This window comes from Eschscholzia californica, unplaced genomic scaffold (assembly GCF_041429995.1).
Source record: "Eschscholzia californica isolate CP2 unplaced genomic scaffold, dmEscCali1.0.p SCAF_4, whole genome shotgun sequence".
Taxonomy (NCBI): domain Eukaryota; kingdom Viridiplantae; phylum Streptophyta; class Magnoliopsida; order Ranunculales; family Papaveraceae; genus Eschscholzia; species Eschscholzia californica.
In genome coordinates, this window is record NW_028238461.1 from 49,937,487 (window position 1) to 49,964,237 (window position 26,751).

Here is a 26,751-nt window from a genome sequence, read left to right on the forward strand (position 1 = left end):
ATATAGTGAAACCAGCCAAAGTTGCAAACAGGAAGCTCGCCGAAAACATCATAATTAGAAGACCAACAAATTCTATTGCTGGTTCACTGTTCCTCACGCATTTCTGAAGTGCATTTCCAACAACAGCAATTGAAAGACCCATATTTTTGTTTCTTGATGCTTCAAGTGTTTCCTTGAAATACTTGGTCAAGAACGCACACTTCATAGGATCTATATCATTTTTCTTAGGGAATGCCTCATATTCTGAACCCTCCATTGGCATTCCCAACAACAAAGATACATCTTCAGGTTTGAATTCTATCTCAATACCCCCAATAACAAATTTCTTTGTCGATTTTTTATATCGACAAAGAACATCCAAAATGGCGATTGTTGGACGACTAGTGTAATTCTCCCTTAATATTGTACCTTCTGCCATAGCATCAAACAATTGACTGAAAGGAGTTTTGCTTATCTCCTCCTTCATTTCTTCCGTCATATAGGAACGGATGCTATTTATCAACTCAATTGGTTTGCTGAGGGTGTATCTGAATAATGCCGATGTCTTTTGCTCCGGTATTAGTTTCTGTTCCCCTACTATATCAACCCACCTACTAGAGCTTCCTTTGTCCTTCAACTTCAAACATTTAGAACTACCACCAGCCTGCAAAATATTAAAAAAAAACACAAATGTAAACTATAACATAAATCATGTAAAGTACAAATACTTTACCTAACAGTGTGAAAAATTCTATATACAGAATGAATATTTCAACGTATATTACAAATTTGTATATACAACAAGTCATAAACTGTTAAAAGATCAACCATATAAGTAAATTAATCATAATTTATCAATGTAACTTCAAAATAGTAATATATTATATCATCTTCCAAATACATTACCTCAGATACTGATGTTTCTTTAGTTTTTGATTTCTTCTTCACAACTTCTTCTTCAACAGTGGCCTTTCTCTTCATTGGATTCCTTCTTAATGTGCTTGTTTCTTCAGTAACTTTCGATTTAGATTTACCTTTAGGTGCCATATAAGACCTTTTGCTGCAATAAACAACCTTTTCATTAAACCCTAAACCAATATCAAAAATTTCATTAAACCTTAAATCAAAAATAATGGTTCCATTTTCCATAAATTATATGTTTTTTTTAACACAAAGTTATCTTATTATGAAACAGAAATAAAAGTTTAGAAAGAAGATTTAGGTTTTTCAAGTAAAACTAAAGATTTTAATGTCGAGAGTATCTCCAGAAACATCTAAAGATCTTTTGTTTCATGAAACAAAATCGATTTTGTACCCTTTTTTTTAAAATAAGAACGAACGAAAAAACCCTAAATATGTTTGAATCTCCATTAAACCGAAAAGAAACTTCCTATTTACAGAGAAATCTTTACCAAAATCAACAAATGCTCTTCAATAGTAAGTTAAAATGACATGCAACAACTATTTATAATGATTTCAACGAAAAGAACCTCACGTTTCGGTTTAAATCGATTTCATAACGAAAAGGGTTTTATGAACCAGCTTACCTTTTCACCTGAAAAGGTTCTTCAATGAAAAAGATGAATGGAGAAGATGAAAGGATGCAAACTTTCTGGGTTAGACGATCTATTTAGGGTTTCTGAACGAGATCTTCGGAAGGATTTGGTTTAAAACCCAAATCGAGAATTTTAGAGAGAGAAACTGTCTTTATGAGTTGTTACATCCACTTTCTGTTTCGGCTTGTATTGATTCTCCTCAAATCACGCCGACGGGTTTTGGGAAAGTTTCCTAAAACCCTCGGAAATTCAAATATCCCGGGGTTTTTTGATTTGGGATACATTGGGTAATACGGCATAAATTACACGTACTTTATGCCCTTTTTGTAAAAGGATCAAAAATCCATAATCTAAGAAGAGTGGTCTATAAACCTATTAACAATTTGATTTTGGTCTATATACCCATGGACTCTATTTTTTTTGTTGACATGTATATTATACCACTTGAATCATTGACCATTAACGTTTCAATGTGACCTCTTCTAAAAAAATTAAGAGAAAGTGCTACCGGTAGCACTCGAACCCAAGACCTGTAGCCCAAGAGATGAACGGTCCACCAGCTGAGCTACTTCACAACTCATGCTAATCCTATAACCTTCCCGGTTTAATAAGGTTAATAAATGGGCAATAACTTGAAAATGGCCCTTTGTGGTGGGGGGCCCTGTGCGGGCACACGGCCCGCACCCCCCACTGCACGGCCCTGGTTAAGGGGTAAATGATGATTCTGCCCTTGTCCGATAGCGACACAGGATAGGTCGTCATGTTGGCAGGTCATGTATCATTTTCGCCAAGGGTTTTACAATTGGGCCACACCACCCCTCTGGTCCAAAGACTTTAACAATTTAGAATAGAAAAAGGAAAAAAAAAGGTGAACAAAGAAAGAAAAGAACCGCCGGCAAAAACCTTTCTCCCCGCTAAGCGTCCACCCCCATCAACCATCCCTGTGGCGGAAAGGCAAAAATGAAAAAGAGAAATGTGAACCACTACAGAAATGCTATTATATATCACTAAGACTGGTCTTGAAACCACTTTCAGAAAAATAACATGTACAACAAAGACTGAATGAATATTCTATTGAGTAATGTGAACCACAAAGTCATTCTATCAATCAAGGAAAATGCTACCGGGCCGCTAAACATAGTTCAAACGCGTACAAGTTGCTGAAGTTATGTGCAAATTTTGCTTTGTAGGGCTTTGAATTGTTGATCCAAGACAAGCTAGTTGGAGAGAGTCAAATCAAGGAAAGATGGCATAGATCAATATACAAGATTGTAGACATAATTTGTAGTACAAAATAGCAGTAGAAATACAATAAAATGGTACAAATCTACTAACCAAATGAAGTAATACTTTCTTCTATATAGTTTCTAATGGCCTAAAAACTATTTACTTTTTCTTATCATAATGGACAATAGAAGTATTTGAGAGAAACTGTCTATTTTGTTAGTCAAAAGTAATTGATATTCTTTGTGCAGGGATCAAATTTAAAATAAATAGAGAAGAATGTCTACTTGTTGAAAATGTCTATTTTCAACAAGTTTAGTCAAGAGTTTATAATGGATTTAATTTAGATAAATTTATTTGAAATTTAAAATCTGTATAACAAAACAACTTGGTTGTGACTTGGACAAAAATAGAAAAAAAATTGCCAATTGGATAAGAAGATGACACTTTGTATGGTGGATTCTTTTCGGAATAAAGAAAAATCTCTGGGGAATAAAAGACTTGGTCAATCAAGATTGACTTACGAAGCATCTTTAATTTTGACCCAAAGATAAACCGATTGCATTTCAAGCCTTTAATCTTCATCTCACCTCCACCCCCCACAAATTGCACCACCACCACCACCATAACTTCCGACCGCCGTCACTGCAGCCTTTTTTTTTCCTTTCTCCTCTCACTTTCCTTTTTTTTCTTCTTCTTCTATTTCTTGTTCGAGTTTTTGTTCTTCTTCTTTTTCCCTGTCTAAAAACTAATCTTCTTCAACTCAGATTTCTTTAAGTCGAAGAAGATAACGAAGGAGAGATTCATAATGGCCGTAGCAGGGCTACCTAGAGTTTTCTCACCATTATTTAGAATTTTAGATAGAGCGAGAAAGGATTTACAAGTTCCATGAGTCTTTTGGTCCTTAATATGTATGTCTAGTGGTAAGTAACGATACATAAAATAGTCACCTGCTGACTGTCGTCAATAAGTCAAGAAAAGACCAAAGGTCCTAGGGGTCAACCCGTCTCAAGGGCACAGGATCGTTGGGCCCGAAGAAGTCTGCTCACCTAAGCCTAGAATCGAAAGGTTGGCAAGATCATATAAAGAGCTCCAGTCCTGTCCTGCCTCAAATACAATCAGGTATGTCTTGGGATTCGCGAGAAGAGCTGGGGGTTCCGCGTAAGCAAGGCCAATGCCTTAAACCCTGAACATGGGAAGACAGAAGCGCGTCACACGCTTACCGACTTAATCCCAAATCTTCCAAAAGATTTCAGACGACCAAGATCTTAAGTATTTAAGTAACTTTGGCTTCAAGAGTCTCATAGTAGGAAACATCTCCTAGAGAGTCCATCGACTCGGCATGATATCTACGAAAGATCCTTTAATATAGGAACTTCTAAATATCCGAGATACGAGATAAACTTAAAGAAGAAACCTTGTCTCCCAACTACCAAAGAATAGTCTTCGTTCCGAACAGCGCATCTCAACCGCATCATTCCCAGTGTCTATTAACAGCCAGTCCAAAGCAGCCTATAAAAGGGCATTGCATCACTTTCAACAAGGTACAATCACTTTACGTTCTACAATGATCAATCAATACTCAATACTTTATCTGCAAAGAACAACCTGACTGTCTTGAGCGCCGGAGAGGCTTTCAAGCTCTCTGCAAATTTTTCCCCCAGGTTCTTAGAAGCACGAGCGGGAATCAAAGAAACAAATTCATTCAGACATGATCCAACATCAAGTCTCTTATTCTAGACTGATAACTAGATTGACATTTTTTGGCATCAAGAGTAAGTAGAAGGCTACACTGTTGAAAAAACATCAATTGTTGATGAGAGTGGATATTTTTATTAGCTGACCAATGTAAGTTCTAGTGTTGTCTTTCTCGAGCGATAGAGTTGTATTCAACATTTCTGCACCTTTTCCAATACTCGAAGGTCACAAAACTGAAATTTGGCGATCAAAATGATTTTCTTTATTTATTATTCCACGTAATTTTGTGTATATAACTTCAATAATTCTTGTGACGGTACTGTTGTTTGCTGAAGCTCCCGCTCACTTAAAATGTTTGAAATTTTTTTTTTGTTGAACTAAAATGTTTGAAAAATGTTGTCACCTAAAGCAAGTATAGGCCAATGATTCGAACAATTTGAAAGTTAGTTTGGTCGTGGCATGGGAGTTAGTATGTATATGGTTGTTTATGTACATATCCATACATTTTTCTTCAATTGTTAGCATACTTTAAGAGGTACGGCTCCGTGTCTCAAACCTTTGACATAGAGATTAGAAACCAAATTGGTAACCACTGCAACCAAAAGTCGTTGACGCATATTTATACCTCGTTACTTATTATTTAAAGATATCACAATAAATGAAAAATATGTAACATTTTAATGGTTATAAGAATTGAATTGCAAAAATTGTTTTATTTTGAATATAGAAAAACAACAATAGTATAAAACGGTAACATAAAAAAATCCTTCATATCAGTCGTGATTTCGACCAATAATAACTTACAAGTAGGGCAGACAAATGTTGACTTAAGAATTACTCGTCGAAAAATCCATATGGTGGCTTCATATAATACTCCATTTTACTTGCCATCCTTTGTTGACTCTTCTTGTAAATTTGTAATTGAATCCTCTATATATATACATATAGCTTATTGGTTCTTAAGATTATTACTTAAAAAAATTTTGCAACCTAAAGTCAGTATCCACCAACTTTAAATATGGTTTCTATTATTCATCTGTTCAACATTTTAAAACTGCTTCTTCTTCTCCTTTTGCTTCTACCGATCTTCACATTTGCTCAAAATATAACCTTGGGTTCATCTTTGACTGCTGATACCAACAATAATGCTTCATGGAAATCACCTTCTGGTGATTTCGCCTTCGGATTCCGTCCACTTGAGAACAATACCTTCCTATTATCAATCTGGTATGATAAAATACCTGACAAAACTGTAGTTTGGTATGCAGATTCAACTGAATCCATACCAATAGGATCCAAAATTGAGCTAACAACTGCTGGTAAGCTCCTTCTTACCAATCCTCAAGGCAAGAAACTATGGGAGCCTAAGTCTATAACTGGCTCAGTTACATATGCCGCTATGCTCAATACTGGTAATTTTGTTCTCTCCAGTGGGAATGTAAATCTATGGGAAAGCTTCAGATATCCTACAGACACTATCTTACCTACACAAAGTATGGAAGTTAGTGACTTCCTGTATTCTCGTCAGTCGGAAAAAAATTACACGAAAGGAAGATTTAGGCTTCGTGTGCTTGACACGGGGAACTTTGTAATTAATCCGGTTGCTTCTCCGAGTTTGACTGAGAATCATTATGAAGCTTATTATAACTTAAATTGGTTATCAAACAGCGTTAATCCTGAAGCTAAACAGTTTGTGTTTAACAAGTCGGGAGACATTTATATTGTGAAAAGGAATGGAAGCAGAATGGATCTCACATGGAATAATATAGTACCTCTAGCGAACGTCTATTATAGAGCAACACTGGACTTCGATGGAGTTTTTGTACAGTACTCTCACCCAATAGGGACTTCTAATGGGAGTCAGCGCTGGTCTATCGCGAGACTTATTCCCGATAATATTTGTGTCATCATTACTGGTAGATTGGGGAGTGGCGCTTGTGGGTATAATAGCTATTGCGTGCTCACGTCAGAACGAAGGCCTAGTTGTGAATGCCCACCTAGGTATGTCTTTGTTGATCCAAATAACAGATTTGGTGGTTGTAGACCAAACTTTATGTTACCAGGATGTCAAGAAGAAGACTCAAAACCAGATTTATTTGAATTAGAAACACTGAAAAACGTAGATTGGCCGACTACTGACTATGACCAATTAAATTCTTATAATGAACAAGACTGCAGAAGTTCATGCCTGAATGATTGTCTTTGTGCAGTTGCTTTATATAGACAAGGGATATGTTGGAAGAAGAAACTACCACTACCAAATGGGAGACTTGATTCTGGTGTGGATGGAAATGCTCTGATAAAAGTAAGGAAAAACGGTTTCCTACCGGGGAATCCCAGTTCGCCAACTTTAACCCCCAAAAAAGAGAAAGATCGATTTACATTGGTCTTGGTAGTCTCATTGCTTTTGGGTAGCTCTGTGTTTTTCAATTTCATATTCTTGGCAGCAATATTTTTTGTGTTCTTATACATGGATAGAAAATTGAGGAAAAAGAATCAAAAGTCAAGTGTATTGAAGTCGAATCTTCGTTCTTTCACTTACCAAGAGCTTGAAGAAGCCACAGATGGGTTTAAGGAAGAATTAGGAAGGGGTGCTTTTGGCATCGTTTATAAAGGAGTCATAGAGGAAATGGGTGCGGAAACTGATGTTGCGGTGAAGAAGTTAGATAAGGTGATCCAAGATGGCGAGAAGGAATTCAAAGCAGAAGTCAGTGCAATTGGCCAATCTCATCACAAGAATCTAGTTCGGTTGCTTGGGTTCTGTGAGGAGGGCTTGAACCGGCTTTTGGTGTATGAGTGCATGAGTAATGGAAGTTTAGCACAACATCTCTTTGGAATTTCAAAGCCTGATTGGAATCAAAGGGTACAGATTGGATTTGGCATAGCAAGGGGTCTCATGTACTTACACGAAGAATGCAGCACCCAGATCATCCACTGTGATATAAAGCCTCAAAACATACTTCTTGATGACAATTTTACACCAAGAATTTCAGACTTTGGATTAGCGAAGCTTTTGATGCATGAACAAACCCGAACTTCAACAGGTATAAGAGGGACTAGAGGTTACGTCGCGCCAGAATGGTACAGGAACGCGCCAGTATCTGTAAAAATAGATGTTTACAGTTTCGGAGTTATGTTATTAGAAATCATTTGTTGCAGGAAAGGGGTCGACGTGTCATTAGAAGAGGGTGATAATAGAACCATTCTGACAGACTGGGCTTATGATTGTTACCGAAAAAGAAAAGTAGAAGATCTGATAGAGAACGACGAGGATGCAACCAATGACATGAAGAGGTTTGAGAGGTTAGTAATGATTGCAATTTGGTGCATTCAAGAGGAACCAGTTCTCAGGCCATCCATGAAGAAGGTCACACAAATGCTAGAAGGAGTCATTGAAGTTTCTGAGCCACCATGTCCTTATCCCTATACCACATTTTCCGATATCGGTAATGAAGTCAGCTACGAGTCCACAACTTAGAACTGGTCGGTTACCAAATGAGTTACGGGCGTGCTAGCACACTCATCACTTTGGGATATTAAGTTAAGCCATATGATGGCTCATATATCTATTTTCTTCATTTGCCATTCCTATAAGTATTTTTTATTTTTGTAGTTACAAAAAAATGTGCAAACTTACTTGGAGGCATAGGAAAAATTGATGTGCAATCTCTACAATATTTCTTAACCGGTCATCTGGAGCTCTGTAAATTATCCAAACCATTGAAAGAGGAAGTTTGATGGCATTTAAAGCATAGGAAAAATTGAAGCTTTGAAGCTTCAACAACAAACCTTCCTCCATTTAAAGCACGAGTGATTGAAGCTTCAAATCCACCATGGTACAAACCCCTTAACCAGGCACATTATTTAGAAATTTTAACGAGACTAACAACTGACAAGTAAGAATGTTTTCCTTTACGATGTCTAAGTAAGACTGGTCACAGAAACTAAGTTGGGCATGTCGGTCACACGCTCTAGCTAGCACGATCCTCCTGTGAATTAATTTTTTAGATTCTGGCTATATGCATGATAATGTTAATGACCTCCTAGTGCATACAATTAGGCCTGTAAACGGTAACTTATCGGATCGGATATAGGCATACCCGTATCCGAATCCGATAAGCTATCTGATATCCGATAATTATCCGACGGATATTATAAATCAATATCCGAATCCGATAATATTAATGGTATGCGAAACTTAAAAAAAATTTAAATTTTTAACCATTTCTAAATAATAAATCTCAAGTCTCAACCATACATTTTATATATTATCAATAAATTTAAACTTTTTTTATTTTTTTTTATCTTACTTATCGGGTACGGATATTTATTGGATCGAATATTAATGTATCCGTATCCGATATCCGAGAAGGAATATCCGAATTATCCAAAATTTCAGATATATTTTTAAAACTCGAATACAGATGCGAATCGGATGTCGAATATTTGGATATCCATTGACAGGGTTACATGCAATCTTGTTTTTTCCTTTTCTTTTTCCAAAAATATGTGTTTGACGAGTAACAGGGTGAGTAATGAATGGTTCATTTATCAAACTTTGTAAGTTAGTGGTATTCAAAAGCAATGTTAAGGTCAACCGTTGGTAGCCCAAGTGGTTCCAAGGTGTTGACATAAACTCCAGGAATCTCTGGAGGTCCCAGGTTCGAATCCCAGAGAAAGTGGAATCTTTGGTTATTTGAATTGGGATTATGTAGGTATTAATAAAGTTGTTGGGCTTCAAGACATTGTCTTTGTTGGGCTATAGGCCCGGTGTTGTTAATGTTTGAGTGGGCAGTTATCGAGCTTATCACATCTATGATGTATCAAATGCCAAATATCACGACGTACGTAGATCGTAGTCGTCTTCCAAAAAAAAAGCAATGTTAAGAAAAAAATTGAATAATTGGTTGATGAAAAATTACAAAAACGTATTTATATATCACGAAGACAAGTCTTGAAACCACTTGCAGAAAAGATAAGGTCTACAATAAATATTGAACATGTAACATCCCAGGTTTTCAGACCATAGGAACGAATTAATAAGGTTTAAAGGACTATTGAGGCATTTAGGTCGGGTTAAAAAAAGACTAAACTTGCAATCACGTCAGAGTTAAGGGGCCCTTTGCAATCAGACGAGAGCGGAGGACTGAAGTGTTATTACATGGGATTTTTATCCCAAACTAAACCGGAAACCCGTTATCGTTCGACTGGAATTTTGGGTACTTTTTTTTTGTTGAAACTTGCATTAATTAGAAACTAAATACAAACTAGAGTCGAAGGAAATAATGAAGAACGTTCCAACTACAATTACTCCGTGGGTATATAGACCAAAATAATGTTCAAAAAGGGTTTAGGGTCCAATCTTGTCAAAAAATGGATTTTTAGTCCTTTTGCTCTTGGGTCTAAAAACCCATGCTATCTATAAAACAATTCCATTCGTGTCCCAAACCATTTTCACGGGATTTTAAGTTGTGGGGCCTGACCGAAAATTCCAACAACTTAATTAACCGTGAATTTGGGATAAATTATAGGAAACAAAATCGAAACTTTCCCAAAACGAAACGTTTCCAAAAATCCTAACCTAAATCTTCGAAACGCCATTACCAGAAACTAATCAAACGCTGAAAAGAAGGAAATCAAATTTGGGAGTGATTTGGGGAATTTATTAGCAAAAAACGAATAGAAACAAATCATAATTTCTCTCTCCTCTAAACAGATTTGTAAATTAAATTTATTTTCTCTCTCTAAACTTTCAGATTTGGAAAGAGTATATTTTCTCAGATCAATTTAGCGTGATTTGGGGGTTAATATACAAAACGTATACATCACTTTCTCTCACTTAATTTTCAGATTTGGAAATAATATATTTTTCTGGGAACATCACAACAACATTTGTTTTTGTTTTTACTCATACATAAATACACAGAGAATACAAATTATGAAACAAATACGTAAATCATTTGTTATTTATGACGAGGAAACCAACATTTGTCATGTATACAACGTAATTTATCAACTGTACGTGTGTCATGTTTAATAAATTACACATAATTTCTTTTACATTACATCGTTTACATTCTGTTACAAAAAAATCGTTTACACTATATTGTCGTAGAGCATATGTAGTCTTGAGCAGGACAAACAACATTTACACTATATTGTCGAAGAGCATATCCAAGTGCTTTTGCACCACCAAGAAACAAATGACCAACTTCAGTAGGAAATTCCATAAGTAACAAGAAAACTACAAAAAGAAAACATATACATTTGTCAACAAAACATATAACTTACTAGAAACGACATGTATAATGGAATAAATTATGCATACTGTTTGTTAAACTTCATAATGTGTTAGGAGACAAACATAACTTTAGTTTGAATCACAAGGTCACTGTTATGTAAATTTTTTTATATAATGTGCAATTAATTACATATAATTTTTGGAACATTTATTGTACTATAAACAACAACTGTTTTGGAGAAAAAGTACGCGTAATGTTGAATAAATTATATATAATTTTTGCAGATTTATAAGACGTTTTTTATATTATTTATAAAATATGTATAATTTGTAGCAAAATACATATATTTTACATTCTGTTATAAAAACATCGTACAGAAGATGTTTGCGTTATGTAAGTGTTATGTTCAGTAAACATTATGTAATGTCGTGTAAATTATATATCATTTACATTCTGTTACAACCAAATCGTACTAGATCTTCTCTAGATAAAAAATGATATGTAATTTATTGTAAATGATCCATAATTTATATTAAGTTATATATCGTTTTCATTCAGTTATAACAAATCGTTCGACATCTTCACTGCATCAAAAATTGTACGGAAACCTTGATGAAGATTTGAAAAAATGATCTAAAAATCAAAATCTGTAACCTAAAGCTACTAAAAAGTAACAAAATACATAGAGACAAACACTTTTTAATCGAATAAAATGAATTGTAAAGACGGATTTAACATTAACGTCATAAAATCGGTTATGAATCTTAGAGAGAGAAAATTCTAAATAATGATAAAGATTTGATTAGATGATACAGAGAGAAATTTGATTATAATGAAATTCATGAACAAAGTTAAATATGAAGATGAAAAACATTAAACAGAAAAGAAGAAACTAAAACCTTTAACATTACCTGAAAAACAATATTAAATTTGATTCTGAATCTGTTTCAATGGAATGAAAAATGACTTTTGTAATGTGTTTTACTTGATAAACGATGAAGAAGATGATTTCAGTTGGTCTAATGAAGAAGAAACAATTTTTCTGAGATTAATGGATGATTATCAAACAGTTACTTTGTTTAGAGAGAGAGAAAATAAGCAAGTTTCGGTTACTAAAGATAATGAGGTTACTTTGTTTAGAAACGTGATTGGAGAGAGAAAGGTGGGAGATAAAAATGAAAAAAGATATTTTAGATTTTAGAATGTAAATCAGATTTTATATATATAAAGAAGGTTAGTATAGGTATTATAAATTAATATGTATTATAGGGATTTGTGTTTTCTCTCTAGATGACACCAAATGGACTAGATATCCATTTGTATTATTTTTTTGGTTTTGAAACCCTTTATAGGATTAGAGAGGACTAAATGTCTTATTAGGGCCCATTTTTTGGGCTATAAACCCAAAATTTCTTATTAATACGTGCCCATTTAGCTAACTTTTCCGCTTGTTTGTTATTGGATCTCTGGATGTGAGTGTAGATAATCTTCTGGAAGCATTTGCTATACTTTTGTATCTCTTTAAGGTGACTTTGAGTGTCAGTGAAGACGAAGTATATTGTTGGAGATGTTTTATAATTTTTTTGTTGTCGCTTTCAATATGAAGGTAGTTAACTTGCTTATTTGTTGCCCATTTGATTACCTGTAAAATAGCTTTGCATTCGCATTCCTCTGCATTTCTTCATATCGTTAATTCAGAAATAGCCCCTTGGGACGTCGAGTGAGAGTCATAGAAAATACAACCAATCCCCGCTCATTCGCTGATATGTGCGAATGAAGCATTCGAGTTGAGTTGATGAAAGGTGGTAGAGGTGGTGCCAAACCGAAGTGATGACATTGTTTTAATAACCTGTAGTGGTGGTTGTAACTGTTTATTGAAGCATAGCTCATATCTAGTTTTCCATACATACCATATATTATTTTTCCATGTTAGAATCCAATCGGTTACAGAAAGACTGGAGTCAAAGCTAATATTAAAATTAAATCATATCAGCCCCACATAGAAACAGTGTAAAAGGGTGTGGTCTAGAGTTTCCTCCCTGTTACAATAACTACAAAGAAATTGATTGCCAATGAAATGACCAATACGATGTTTTACAAGTAAACTATTCGTACCGCATTTCCAAAGAAATATTTTGATTCTAGAGATGGTATCAATATGCCAAATAAAAAGTAGTTGATATCCGTGAATTGACTAGTATTAGTACTCTCCCTAAGGTGCCTGTACATAGAGCTAATTGTAAACTCGCCAGATTTCGTGAATCGATGAAGATTTTGGTAAGAAATCTAGTCCCTCTCTCAAGAATTCCATTTTCTTGTTTTTACTCTTTCATTTGAGATTTTCATTGTTGCATGTGTACAGTTTGAGGAATTGGTGAAGAAATGAAAGGGAAAATATCAATAAGAAGATAACCTAAACCTAGAACATCAAAGTCAAGGTAAAAGTTAAAACTTTAATGATTGTTTGAGCTTGCTATAAATTCCAGGGTTTATGGTTGTACAATTGGAGGTTTTATGTATTTCATGTTAGTGTAATGATATGAATAAGTCTTAGAGAATGCATGGTAGAAAATAAGAGCATAATTGATATTGAAATTCCATTTGAGATAAGTTGTAGCTTTGGGATGTTTGCTTTCTGAATTGTGAAAACTGATTTCCAATGGAAAAAAAAATGAAAAAAGGGTGATTTATTTTAGGGTTATTGTCCAAATAGCCCCCAACTTTGTGACCAACTTCCTGCCTGGTCCCCTAGATTAGCAAAAATACTCATATAGCCCAGTTATCTTTAACTTTCCGTTACTCTCTCTCCTCCATCTCTTTTTCTCTCTCTGCCACATCATCTGTTACGCCACCTCATCATCTTCTCCAGTGTAGGTCGCCGACCGGTCAATTTTCCGGCCGGCGAGCTTCAAACATAAAAAAAAGAATATTTGTCTCTCCTCTCTCTCTCTAAATTTTTCTTTAAAAAAAAAAACCTCTCTCTTTAGATCTGGTGAACCTAGGTCTGCGAACAGACCTTTAAAGGTAAGACTACAGGTAACGTAGGTAAGACTTTAACATGTCTACACATGTAACATCCCAAATTTTCGGCTTAAACTAAAGGCTGAATAAGGTTCGATGAAGGACTATTTGACATGTGAATCACGTTAAAATAGGACTAAACGTGTAATATGGTCAGAATCAGAGGGCCTTTCGTAATCAGTACAAATCTAGGGACTAAAGTGTAAATCGTAGGATATTATGAAGAAATCAGGAACCAAATTTCCAGTTGCTTAGAAGGTGTTTGATTTTTGCACTTATTAAGTGATTTTCACTTAATAAGTGCGGGGCGGTAATTTTAGACGTTTGTTTTTTCACTTAATAAATGAATATCACTTCTAAGTGGTGTCAAAGTAAGTGCAAAAAAGTAAGCTCCAACTTGAAGCTTATTTTTTTGCACTTACTCTACAAGCGCTAAAAAAGACATAACACCCCTCCATAAAATATAAGAATTACTAACTAACCAACTAAACCCTTCTCGTAAAAAAAAACAACTAAACCCTAAATCAAAGTATGGAAAGCGTTGGAACTTGTGCCACCCTATATTAAAAGAAAAATGATAAAGTTCCCTCCCACCTTACTCCCTTGTACACCATCTTGCCTATGTGGCACATAAAAGTAGGGGTGTTCTTAAAAGTTGAAACACTTGCAGGGACTGAAAATGAAAAAACACTCCCTTGTCTAATTCTAATACGGTAGACAAGGGAGTGAGGTGGGGAGTTACCCCATCACGGTTGATATTAAAACCTGAAATCAGTGCCCATTACAATACTTCTCGTACAATCCGAAACTTGCTTTGATTGTACCAACCCTTATAATACCTATGCCTATAAACCTATATTAAAACCTAAAATCACTGCCCATTGCAATACTAGTCTTCCTAATTAAATTGTAGAGAAAATTTAAAGAGGAAATCTAGAGAGAAGAAGACTTCTAGAGAGAGAAAACAACTTTGGGAGTTTGGGGTAATCCATTTGTTTTTTTCTTTTGTCCATAGTTTAACTAATTTATTGTTTGATGGTCATTTTTGGTGTCTTCATCATGATTTTGATTCCATTAAATTCATATTGACTATTTTTCTATTGATATTGATTTTTTTTTAATTGTCCACAATACTATTGTTTTTAGTTTATGCTATTCATTCATCATTATTTTTTGCACTATTCATTGATTAATATAATCTCCCAAGCTTTATTTTTATTTTTAGTTCTCTCAAATTTTTGTTTGTTTCTTTTCTTTTTATTTTTAATATAGTTGAATATTTATTTATTGGAGAGAGAATGAGAAGGTATAAAAACTGATACAGTGATACGGTTCATAGAAAAACGATATTGTATTGTTTACAATATTCATACCTAATAAAATTTATCCCAATTTTTCTCCATACACTTAAAATCAATTGTTCAATAAATATTATAGTATATGCTTTGTAACACAACAAATAACTCCAAAAAATAAATATCATTGTTTAAAGACATACTCACCTCGTGAACGACCTCCAATTATAAACCTTTGGTTTATCTTATATGAGATTTAGATTTTTCATTTTAATTTTAGCTCATGTTTTGGTTGCTTATGATTTTATTTTTTTTCTTTATAGATTTATTAAATTTGGTAGACATGGTATCAAATGCGGATTTAATTTTACACTTCATTAAAGAAGATGGAATATTTTTTTTTTTGCATTAATCGTACTATCATGGTTCAAACCTAACGAATTTCGTACTCCCAACATTCGTCGAAGTTTATGTGTCTCTTAACTCACTGGAAAAGCGTACATACGGGAATTGTTAGATGGTCCATCTATAGTGATGTATCAATTATTAAGAATGCATAAAGATGCGTTTATTGAGTTGTCTTCTCATTTAAGAGATAAAGGGTTTCTTACGGATAGTAAACATGTAAATATTGAAGAAAAACTTGCCATGTTCTTAATGACAGTTGGTCATAAAGAAACCAATCGTATGATTAAACATCGTTTCCAACGTTCGGGACTAACTATTAGTAAATTTTTTTCATGAAGTGTTAAGGGCTATGTAGGAATTCGCAAAAGAAATGATTAGTTCCACCAAATTTTGAAAAACCAATGCCATCAATAAAAACACATAAGCTACTTAGAGAAGGGCCATTCAGAGGAGCTATTGGCGCATTAGATGACACATTAATCCATGCAGTGATTCCTCTTGAAAAAAGAATTCCTTTTAGAGGGCGAGGTGGGAAAGAATGTTTTCAAAATGTGATGGCAGTATGTGACTTCGATGTGAAGTTCTTATTTGTGGTAGCTGGTTGGGAAGGTGTAGCCCATGACTCCAGAGTGTTGTCCGTAACCCAGCTTTGAAATTTTCACTTCCCCCTTCAGGTAAAATATGTTCATTATATACAATAAGATTTCATTTAGAACCTTAATATTGACTTTATTTTGTATTTGTTGGTGCAGATAAATATTATTTATGTGACCTTGCTTACACCCACACTAGAGGGTTTATGGCCCCTTATCGCAATCAAAGATATTGGTAGTCGAGTTGGAAATCTGGACCTGCTGTTGGTAAAGAAGAAATATTTAATCACGCGCATGCCCGGTTAAGAAATGTGATTGAACGAGCCTTTGGTGTGTTGAATTGTAGATTTTCTATATTAGGAAAAATGCCATCTAATAGTTTTCAAACCCAAATACATATTGTGGTTGCATGCATAGAGTTACACAATTATCTTCGTCCTCATTCACTTGGTGATCCAATATTGTTCCAACAATATGAAGATGTTGAGGCAGAGATAAACAACAATATTCCTATGAACTCTGATGATCCTATGCCACATTCTCAGACATTCCGGCCTTAAGATCAAACTGCAATGATCCAACTCCGAAACGAAATTGCAGATGAACTAGTTAATAGTGCAAATGTTATTGCTTAATGCGTATTTTCTTACATAACTCTATGGGACATGAAGTTTGTTTACCTTATCAATTTAGGATGTGAAGTTTGATTAATTATGATTGATTTTTTGAACAAATTCATACTAACAAAAGTTACAAAATTAAGAGATTTTATGCAAGGATAATCTAGACAATTAACATATTTGAAGCGCTTATAAGTGATGAAAAACAAACGACATTGCACTTATAAGTGATAAAAAACAAACGGCATTGCACTTATTAAGTGATAGCACTTAATAAGTGATAGGACTTAATAAGTGATATTCACTTGTAAGTGCTATCACTTTAAGTGCTATCACTTGTAAGTTCGTCCTTTTCAAGGGTTTCTCACTCAAGTGATCATGTCAAATGATAGAATTTAGAGGAGGAAACGAAAGGAGGTTGAAGGGGTTTTGGACTTGATCATCTAGTAAGGTAAATTCCAAAGCTGGATCAAAGTTTTGGTTAAGAAAATTAGTTCTCTCTCTACAACTTGGTATTTCTGTGATTTGAGTTATAATGGAGTTCTTAATTGTTACATGTGTAAGATTGAAGATATGATGTAGGAAATCAAAGAGAACACATCAAGGAGAAGGTAAATGTTGTTAATTTCATCTAAATTTGATTTAATTGATCATGTTATAAAATCTAGGATTTATGAGTATGAAATTTAGGGATTTTTCATAATAAATGAAATTTTAAGGTTAATATGGATGGGAATTAGTTAGTTGAGATTTAAATGATGTTAGAGAGGTTAATGGTGTTTGATTATCGATCGAACGACTGTGTGAAGGACTGCTACGTGCAGTCTACTATACTGTTTTAGTATTGCTGGCCTTGTGGAGTGTTCGGATGGATTTTCCAAAAATACGAGATTGTAAATTAGGATGTTAGCTTTCTGAAATGAAGTGGTACATGTTATTTCGAGTTCGGATGAGAAAGATATGACCGTTAGAACAGACAACGTACGATCCGTGAAACTGATGCTCTGCTGCGTACAATTTGTGGTTTTTGGAGATGTTTTAGGGGGAATTAAGAGAAACCACTTGATAACAAAATATTATAGATGACATAACCTTTCCGACGACTAAAGAATGGATTGAAACTGATCAACAATGACAGAGTTGTGACTGTTATAGTGAACAATACGTTGTTAGGAAATATTTGTTTTGCTGTTGCATGTATGTAGCTATTTTGAGGATTATACATTGGAAATTTAGCCGATGAACTAAGTAATGAAATGTTAGAAATTGAGTTATCTTTCCAACGATATATGATATGATCGAAACGGGTTACAGTAGAGATAGGAATGAATATAAGACGCAATAGAGTCACTGGGGTTCTTCCAACGTGAATGCGAGTCAAAACTAAATTGTTATTTATTTTTCTTATGGTTCTTTCGGAGTTATTTATGTTATGTTAAGATTCTTCTCGAAGAATCCAAGTTTTATCTTTGTCTAGGGTGTCAGAAGGAAAGCCGAAACGAGTTAGGGGCGAGATGCTCGAGGCGAAGCGAAGGAGGACTGAGTCCTGAATCTCTAGGTAGGGCTGATATCTTGTTTTCTTTTATATTATTGTCTAGATTCATGCTAGAAGTAGGAGATATGCATGCATCACTATCTGTAGATGGTAGGCGATCATATATGCATGATTTCCACCCTTGATTTCAATGAAAGTTGTATCATTGGTTTTGATTACTGATTATTGATGGTGTTAATGATTTAGACTCTGATTTCGATGAGATTTGTATCGTGAATGTTAGTTTATTGATGCGATGGTTTTATATATGCAAACATGTCTTACGAATGATTTATAGAGAAATGGTTTTTGAAACGGATTGTGATGATCGATGTTTTGAAAACAAATTAGTTTCGTATGTTGTATGTGATTGGTGAAGTGGACTGAGATGAGTCATGAGGATCTTGGCAGTTGTAGTGCTCTACTCTCTGGCCAGGATTCTCATTTAGGTTGGACTCTAGGGGCTCAGGGATTCGCTACCCTTGACCGCTCGATTGGACTGTAAGCCTGTTTGTTGTTACCCTTGGGGCTCAGAGGCTGTACACCTCTGACCACCCGACTGGTTTGGTGATTTGGATCCCTCTGCATGTTATGATATGACTCTTGGTTGTGCCACTTCTTTGTGTGATAAGATAAGTAATGTTTTAAAAAGCCTATCTCAGTCGAGTGCGTAACGGACGAGTTCCGAATATGCTGAGATTGTGGGTGAAAGATGTTTTTACAAGAAAAGAGTAGTATTTCGGTTGTTGACACAAGAAATGCTTTTCCAAAACCAGAAGAAATAGTTGCATGCTAGGGTACCGTTGAGAATATGTTTTTCGTCCCAACACGAATACTGAAGGGACGACCTGACTATTCGACTTCGGTGAAGCTAAAACGTATCTAGTTAAGCTAGGTGTATATATTTATCACGAGGTTAGCTTTTCAATGACTGTGGAGTCGCCTAGTGGGAGAAGGGCCTACCTACCTAGGGGTAAGCCACTTTCTCGAGAGAACTTGAGTACCTTGGTTAGTGCCGGTATGGGACGGTATCAGCCAAAGTACTATAGAGTTCTCTGGATAACTGCTTGTTAATTGAGAGGCATACCATGGGTGGGCAGTTAAGTCTGCTATTATATGTTAGTAGTAGGATTGATATATATTTATATGTGTGCATTTTACTTGCGAAAAGGTTTTATTGCAGTTTTGTTTTGGGATCTGTCTACCAGTTTAACTCTTGTCGGTGAGTTACTGACCCCCTACCAGTTCTTAGTTTGCAGGTTCCTAGTTAGAATCATCTGCAGTGGCAGCAGATGGTTGCAGTGGTTGTGGAGGGGTGCCACTTTAGTGTTTTCTCTTTTCACTTCGGTTTTCTTTAGCTTCAAGTTATATTTTATTTCACGGAGAACCATAAAACATATATAGGTATCACATAGGTTGTATAAGGATGTATGGATTTGTGTAGGATGAGCTAAGTGAGTTCTTGTGGTTCGGTTTTGAACTAGAGTTTGTTAGAGAAATTATGTTTCATTTTAGCTTCCGTTGTGTTTTTGTATGCGAATGTATGGTTTGCATTACAGGTTTTACAGGTGCGACCGGTTCGATTTACAGAGGAGATGCTGCCGAATTTTCGGTTTCTGTGAATTGCCGGGGCGTGCTCGTGCCTATTCATGGGGTACGGGGCGTCACAACACATGTCTCAAATAGTACTTGGATAATTGATTCTGGTGTTACAGATCATATCACTTTTGATTCTAAACAGTTCTCAACTATTAACCGATTCTCACATTCATGTGTCTCTACTGCCAATGGCACCTCAACCCCTATTGCAGAGGAATGACCTATAACTCTAACTAGCAACTTGAATATAGACTCTGTTATTTGTTGTCCCATATTTAGATATTTTTATTACTTGTGTCTCAAATAACCACCACTCTATTTTGTGTTCTCATTTTTTTGACCTGAATTTTGTGTATTTAAGGATACCAAGACGAGGCAAACAATTGGTTATGGTGTTAGGCGAGGAAAGTTGTTATTACGGGTCACACCACCATCTTGGATCAGATCCACCCGATCAATGGAGCAACCGAGAGACCCACAAGATACCTAGAACGACTAGGTATAGTAGTTAATATTGTGTAGAAGATTTTATGTTATTTTAAGTGTATCACTTATACTTGATAACCCGAATTTGTAACCTATAAATGCCTCAATGACTGAATAAAGAAAACATAGAGATTAATCTCAAACAACTCTATCTCTCTCTCTCACTTAAACCTTTATCTTTATCTCTCGGTTTCATCCATCTCTCCCTCTCTCTTAATCAAGCCATTATTGATTAAGTGATAAACTGGAACAGAAAGAAGATTAATATAGACTACTGAAAATCTTCTAACCCCAATCCTCTCCGTAAGTTGTTGTTATGTCTTGATGGAGATACACAAGCATTACTATTGGGAGGGGTTAGGGATGTTCAATTAATATAACTACTCCACATTCTGTTCCATCGAGAATGGGTGTAGTGAGTTGATTATTATAACCAACTGATTCCCTTATAATGGGGTAACCGTCACCCAAATACGCAGTCTACCAAATTCAAATTGGTAGCTAGTCAAACCTTCTCCAAGAGGGAATGAATGAATGTGGGCCACCCTTAGTCTCAATTAAAGAGACGTGTCTAACACAAAGGTTGTTTGTTACTCACATGGTATAAGAGCTATGTTCGAATTTTTTTATCATGACTAATCCAACTGATGCTTCTTCTGAGTATACTCCAAATCCTCCACCATCTCCAGTTTTTAATGTCCATCATCCAGACTCTCCTACTACCGTTCTCATTACTCAATTATTGACAGGAGATAACTACGCCTCTTGGTCAAGAGCTATGAAAGTGGCACTTCTTGTCAAAGATAAGCTAGGATTTGTCGATGGTTCTATCCCTAATCATCCACCCCTGCTATACTTCATTCATAGGAACGTTGTAACGATCTCGTTGGGTTATCGTCAATATAGGTCACAAACTCCTGGCAGGACAATTGGATGAGAGCAAGAGGTTTCTTTTCCAATGTTGTGTCTTTACAACATGCTTCGAGAATGAAAAAGCCTCTGTTCAAGATTGTATGGGGGAAAACTTGAAGAAGAAGAAGAAGAAGAATATAGTATGGACAAATTAGAAAGAAAGGAAGAAGAGTATGTTGGATGATTCGAACAAAAGAGAAGCTCTTCGGAAGAAATCATTACTCAGTTGAAAGCTTTTAGTGGGCAAGTAAGCGACGTTGGATCAAAGCGACGGTAATTTTCGGAGTTAATGGGGAATGGAGATGCTCTACTAAGACTTTAAGCGCAACGTAACTTTCTTCCTTTTACTTTTTTTTCGGAGTTAATGGGGAAGTTGGATCAAAACAAGTGCAACTATACTGCTAATAAATTCCACACAAACAATTGACTCACCTCGACTGAAGGGCTCTCAAATTCTAAACATTCACCTTCTTGTTGCTTCCCCTTTTTCTTTCCAGCATCCATTAGTGGAGATGCAGCTCAACTTTCTAAGTAGCCATTCTGTACCTACTTGAAACAAGAGCTCTCTGAGAGACTTTCATCAACCACCGATTCGGTGCATGGTCGTGCGAGCTCATGTAATAGAAGGATGAAGTTTTAAAAGTTCAGTGATTAGCAGGGAGAGGTTTGGGGGTGGAAGATGATAGCAATTAGTGTCTGCAAGAGGAACCAGTCAGGCACCAAGATCATCCATGAAGAGGGTCACACAAATGCTTAAAGTAGTAATTGAAGTTTCAAGCCCACGGTGCCCTTAACCTTCAACCCTGCACATTATTTAGAAAGTTTAACGAAACCAACAACGACTAAGTAGGAATATTTTCTTTTATGTATGTCTAAATAGGACTGGTTAGCAACCCAGTCGGGCATGTTGGATTGTTGGTATCACGGGGCACAATCCTCCTATGCATTTGGCAGATTTAGGTTATTATGATAATTCTAATGGCCTGCTACTGGATGCAATATTGTTGTAACGGTGTTGTCTCAGGTCTTGTTTTTTTTTTTTGTGCGTACTGAATGGTTCATTTAATTAAGTGATGGAATATTACAGAAGTGCTTTTCAATATCACGAAGACTGATCTCGAAACCTCTAGCAGAAAAGATGACATGTACAATGAAGATTCAATATTCTATCAAGTAATGCGTACCACAAAGTCATTCTATCAAGCAAAATGCTACCTAGCCCGACAAAAACATGGATCAAACAAGCAGAAATTACTGGAGTCGTGTGCAAATTTTGTTTTGTCGATGGGCTAAGTAGCAATGTCCTTCTATCAAACCACAACTGGTTCAAGAAGAATAGATTTTCCTAGTTAGATCATTCTTATTTGGCGAACTTTGAATAGTTGATCTACCACAAACTAGTAGAAGAGAAAGTTAAATCAAGGAAAGATGGGTAGATTAATATATAAGAGACATGGTAGACATAATTTGTAGTACAAAATAGGAGTAGAAATACAAAAAAATGGTAAGAATCTACGGACCAAATGAAGTAACACTTTTTTCTATATCGTATCTAATGGCCTAAAACTATTTACTTTTTCTTATTATAAAGGACAATAAAAGTAGTTGAGAAAAAAATGTCAATTTTCAACAAGTTAAGTCAAAAGTAAATGATATTCTTCGGGCGGGGACCAAATTAAAATAACTAGAGAAGTTTTAGAAGGTATAGTTGGGTCAATGTGGTGCCGTTCATTATACTCTATGCATGTCAAGTGGTATGCCCAGCTGGCCACACTGTTGAAAAAACATTCTTTGTTGATGAGAGTCGACGAGATTTTGTCAGGTGACTGATGTAAATTCTAGTAATCTAGTTTCTTGTGTGACGGACTTGTAGTCCACAGTTGTGCACCTTTTACAAAATTCAAAGGTCACACCATTGAAATTTGGTGATCACAATGATTTTTTTTACTTATTATTCCATGTAATTATGTACTCCATATGCAACTTGAAATAATTTTTGTGACGGTTTTTGTTGTTTAATTGCTGATGAGAGAAACGTTGAAATTTTTTCTCACCTAAATCGAATATTAGCTTCCATCAATTTCAGAGTTAGTTTAAATGGTCTTGGGAGTTAGTATATATGGTTGTTTAATTATGTGCCAATTTCTACCTTGTTACTCGTTATGTATAGATACCACAATAATGAAAAACATATAACATTGTAATCGCTATAAGAGATTCATTACAGAATTGAAAAACGACAATAATAGGAAACCGTAACAAAAGAATCTTTTATATCAGTCGTGATTTCGACCAATATTAACTTACATGTCGGGCAGAAAAATGTTGACTTAAGAATTACTCGTTCAAAAGTCCATATAATGGCTTCAAATAATACTCTATTTTTTCCATCCTTTGTTGACTCTTTTTTGTAATTGAATCCTATATATATATAAATACATGTTGTTCTTAATATTACTACTAAAAACTTGATTGCAACTCAAACTCAGTAGTAGAAACTACTTTAAATATGTCTTCTATTCTTTATCAGTTCAACATTTTAAAACTGCTTCTTCTTCTTCTCCTTTTGCTTCTACCAATCTTCACATTTGCTCAGAATATAAGGCTGGGTTCATCTTTAACTGCTGATACCAACAATAATGCTTCATGGAAATCACCTTCTGGTGATTTCGCCTTCGGATTTCGTCCACTTGAGAACAATCTCTTCTTATTATCAATCTGGTATGATAAGATACCTGACAAAACTGTAGTTTGGTATGCAGAATCAAGTGAATCAATACCAATGGGATCCAAAGTTGAGCTAACAACAGCTGGTAAGCTCCTTCTTACCAATCCTCAAGGCAAGACACTATGGGAGCCTGAGTCTGTAACTGGCTCAGTTACATATGCGGCTATGCTCGATACTGGTAATTTTGTTCTCTCTAGTGGTAGTGGGAATGTAAATCAGTGGGAAAGCTTCAAATATCCTACAGACACTATCTTACCTACACAAAGTATGGAAGTTCGTGGCTTTCTGTATTCTCGTCAGTCGGAAAAAAATTACACAAAAGGAAGATTTAGGCTTCGTTTGCTTGACACGGGGAACTTTGTAATTAATCCGGTTGCTTCTCCGAGTTTGACTGAGAATCATTATGAAGCTTATTATGACTTAACTTGGCTATCAAACAGCATTAATCCTGAAGCTAAACAGTTTGTGTTTAACAAGGCCGGAGAAATTTATATTGTGAAAAGGAATGGAAGCAGAATGGATCTCACATGGAATAATATAGTTCCTGTACGGAACGTCTATTATAGAGCAACACTGGACTTTGATGGAGTTTTTGTACAGTACTCTCACCCCATAGGGACTTCTAATGGGAATCAGCGCTGGTCTATTGTGAGACTTATTCCTGATAATATCTGTGTCAACATTACTGGTAGATTGGGGAGTGGTGCTTGTGGGTATAACAGCTATTGCGTGCTAACGTTGGAACGAAGGCCTAGTTGTGAATGCCCACCTGGTTATGTCTTTGTTGATCCAAATAACAGATTTGGTGGTTGTAGACCAAATTTTGTGTTACCAGGGTGTCAAGAAGAAGACTCAAAACCAGATTTGTTTGAATTAAAAATAGTGAAAAATGTAGATTGGCCGACTACTGACTACGACCAATTGAATTCATATAATGAACAGGACTGCAGAATTTCGTGCCTGAATGATTGTCTTTGCGCAGTTGCTTTATATAGAGAAGGGACATGTTGGAAGAAGAAACTACCACTACCAAATGGGAGACTTGATTCTGGTGTGGATGGAAATGCTCTGATAAAAGTAAGAAAAGGCGGTCTTCTACCGGGAAATCCCATTTCACCAACTTTAACCCCCAAAAAAGTGAAAGATCGATTTACATTGGTCTTGGTAGTCTCGTTGCTTTTAGGTAGCTCTGTGCTTTTCAATTTCATATTCTTGGCTGCAATATTTTTGGTGTTCTTATACATGGATAGAAAATTGAGGGAGAAGAATCAAAAGTCAAGAGTATTGAAGTCGAATCTTCGTTCTTTCACTTACCAAGAGCTTGAAGAAGCCACCGATGCGTTTAAGGAAGAATTAGGAAGGGGTGCTTTTGGCGTCGTTTATAAAGGAGTCATAGAGGAAATGGGTACGGAAACTGATGTTGCGGTGAAGAAGTTAGATAAGGTGATACGAGATGGCGAGAAGGAATTCAAAGCAGAAGTTAGTGCAATTGGCCAATCTCATCACAAGAATCTCGTTCGCTTGCTTGGATTCTGTGAGGAGGGTTTGAATCGGCTTTTGGTGTATGAGTTCATGAGTAATGGAAGTTTAGCACAACATCTCTTTGGAATTTCAAAGCCTGATTGGAATCAAAGGGTACAGATTGGATTTGGCATAGCAAGAGGACTCATGTACTTACATGAAGAATGCAGCACCCAGATCATTCACTGTGATATAAAGCCTCAAAACATACTTCTTGATGACAATTTTACACCAAGAATTTCAGACTTTGGATTGGCGAAGCTTTTGATGCAGGAACAAACCCGAACTTCAACAGGGATAAGAGGGACTAGAGGTTATGTCGCACCAGAATGGTACAGGAACGCACCAGTATCTGTAAAAATAGATGTTTATAGTTTTGGAGTTATGTTATTAGAAATCATCTGTTGCAGGAAAGGGGTCGACGTGTCACTAGAAGAGGGTGATAATAGAACTATTTTGACAGATTGGGCCTATGACTGTTACAGAAAAAGGAAACTGGAAGAACTGATTGAGAACGATGATGATGCAACCAATGACATGAAGAGGTTTGAGAGGTTAGTGATGATAGCTATTTGGTGCATTCAAGAGGAACCAGCACTAAGGCCATCCATGAAGAAGGTCACGCAAATGCTAGAAGGAGTCATTGAAGTTTCTGACCCACCATGTCCTTGTCCCTATACCACATTTTCCGATAACGGTAATGAAGCCAGCTACGAGTCCACACCTTAGAACTGGTCGGTTACCAAATGAGTTATGGGCGTGCTAGCACACTCATCACATTGGGATATTAATTTAAGCCATATGATGGCTCATATATCTATTTTCTTCCTTTCCCATTCCTAGAAGTATTTGTGATTTTTAATGTAATGCTAATTAATTATGTATTTGTTGTAAACTTTTAATTTATGATGTGGTATTATTAAGAATAATATTGTTAAATCTCTTTGTCTTTGGCAAACATTATCACCTCCGACGTTTGATTCAAAGTCATTTATTTTTTTTAAAAAAGAACATCAACAACAAAAGACCTAGAAGGTATACCTAGTTCGCGTGTTGATCAAGCTGAGTAGCATTAGGATTTTAGCTTCTCATCATCTTCACAGAAGATAGCCAATACTATAGCACATGATTTCAGAAGCATATGGTCTTAGAAAATATTGACTCTAGATGATAATTAAGTTTGAGAATACATAGAAAATCTAGCGTGAACAAACCTAGCGTGAACAAACCTAGGATGGTTGAAAAGAAGCCAGTAAATAAGAGGAATAAATAGAAAAACCTACTGAAATGCATAAATAAAGACTTACTCAAAACCCTAGCCTTTCTTCCTTCCTC

General features: G+C 35.6%; 2 protein-coding genes, 1 long non-coding RNA gene and 1 pseudogene across 4 annotated transcripts; all 4 read left to right on the plus strand.

Moving 5' to 3' along the window:
* The first annotated feature begins 5,470 nt into the window (after positions 1-5,470).
* On the plus strand, positions 5,471-7,935 carry LOC147545696 (G-type lectin S-receptor-like serine/threonine-protein kinase LECRK4). Its single transcript, XM_086635851.1, has one exon. The coding sequence runs from the start codon at positions 5,476-5,478 to the stop codon at positions 7,933-7,935; it is 2,460 nt and encodes an 819-aa protein (XP_086491977.1). The 5' UTR covers positions 5,471-5,475.
* A 7,083-nt stretch (positions 7,936-15,018) lies between these two features.
* On the plus strand, positions 15,019-16,561 carry LOC147545697 (uncharacterized; annotated as a pseudogene). The gene is made up of 3 exons (XR_015223565.1): positions 15,019-15,026; positions 15,402-16,097; positions 16,176-16,561. The product of XR_015223565.1 is annotated as an uncharacterized LOC147545697 (transcript).
* Positions 16,562-16,977: 416 nt separating this feature from the next.
* Positions 16,978-18,445, plus strand: LOC147545698 (uncharacterized). Its single transcript, XR_015223833.1, has 3 exons — positions 16,978-17,087; positions 17,201-17,247; positions 18,114-18,445. It is a non-coding gene; the product is annotated as an uncharacterized LOC147545698 (long non-coding RNA).
* A 5,200-nt stretch (positions 18,446-23,645) lies between these two features.
* Positions 23,646-26,355, plus strand: LOC147545699 (G-type lectin S-receptor-like serine/threonine-protein kinase LECRK4). Its single transcript, XM_086638160.1, has one exon. It carries the CDS (start codon positions 23,677-23,679, stop codon positions 26,143-26,145), a length of 2,469 nt encoding a protein of 822 aa, XP_086494286.1. The 5' UTR covers positions 23,646-23,676; the 3' UTR covers positions 26,146-26,355.
* Positions 26,356-26,751: the final 396 nt, after the last annotated feature.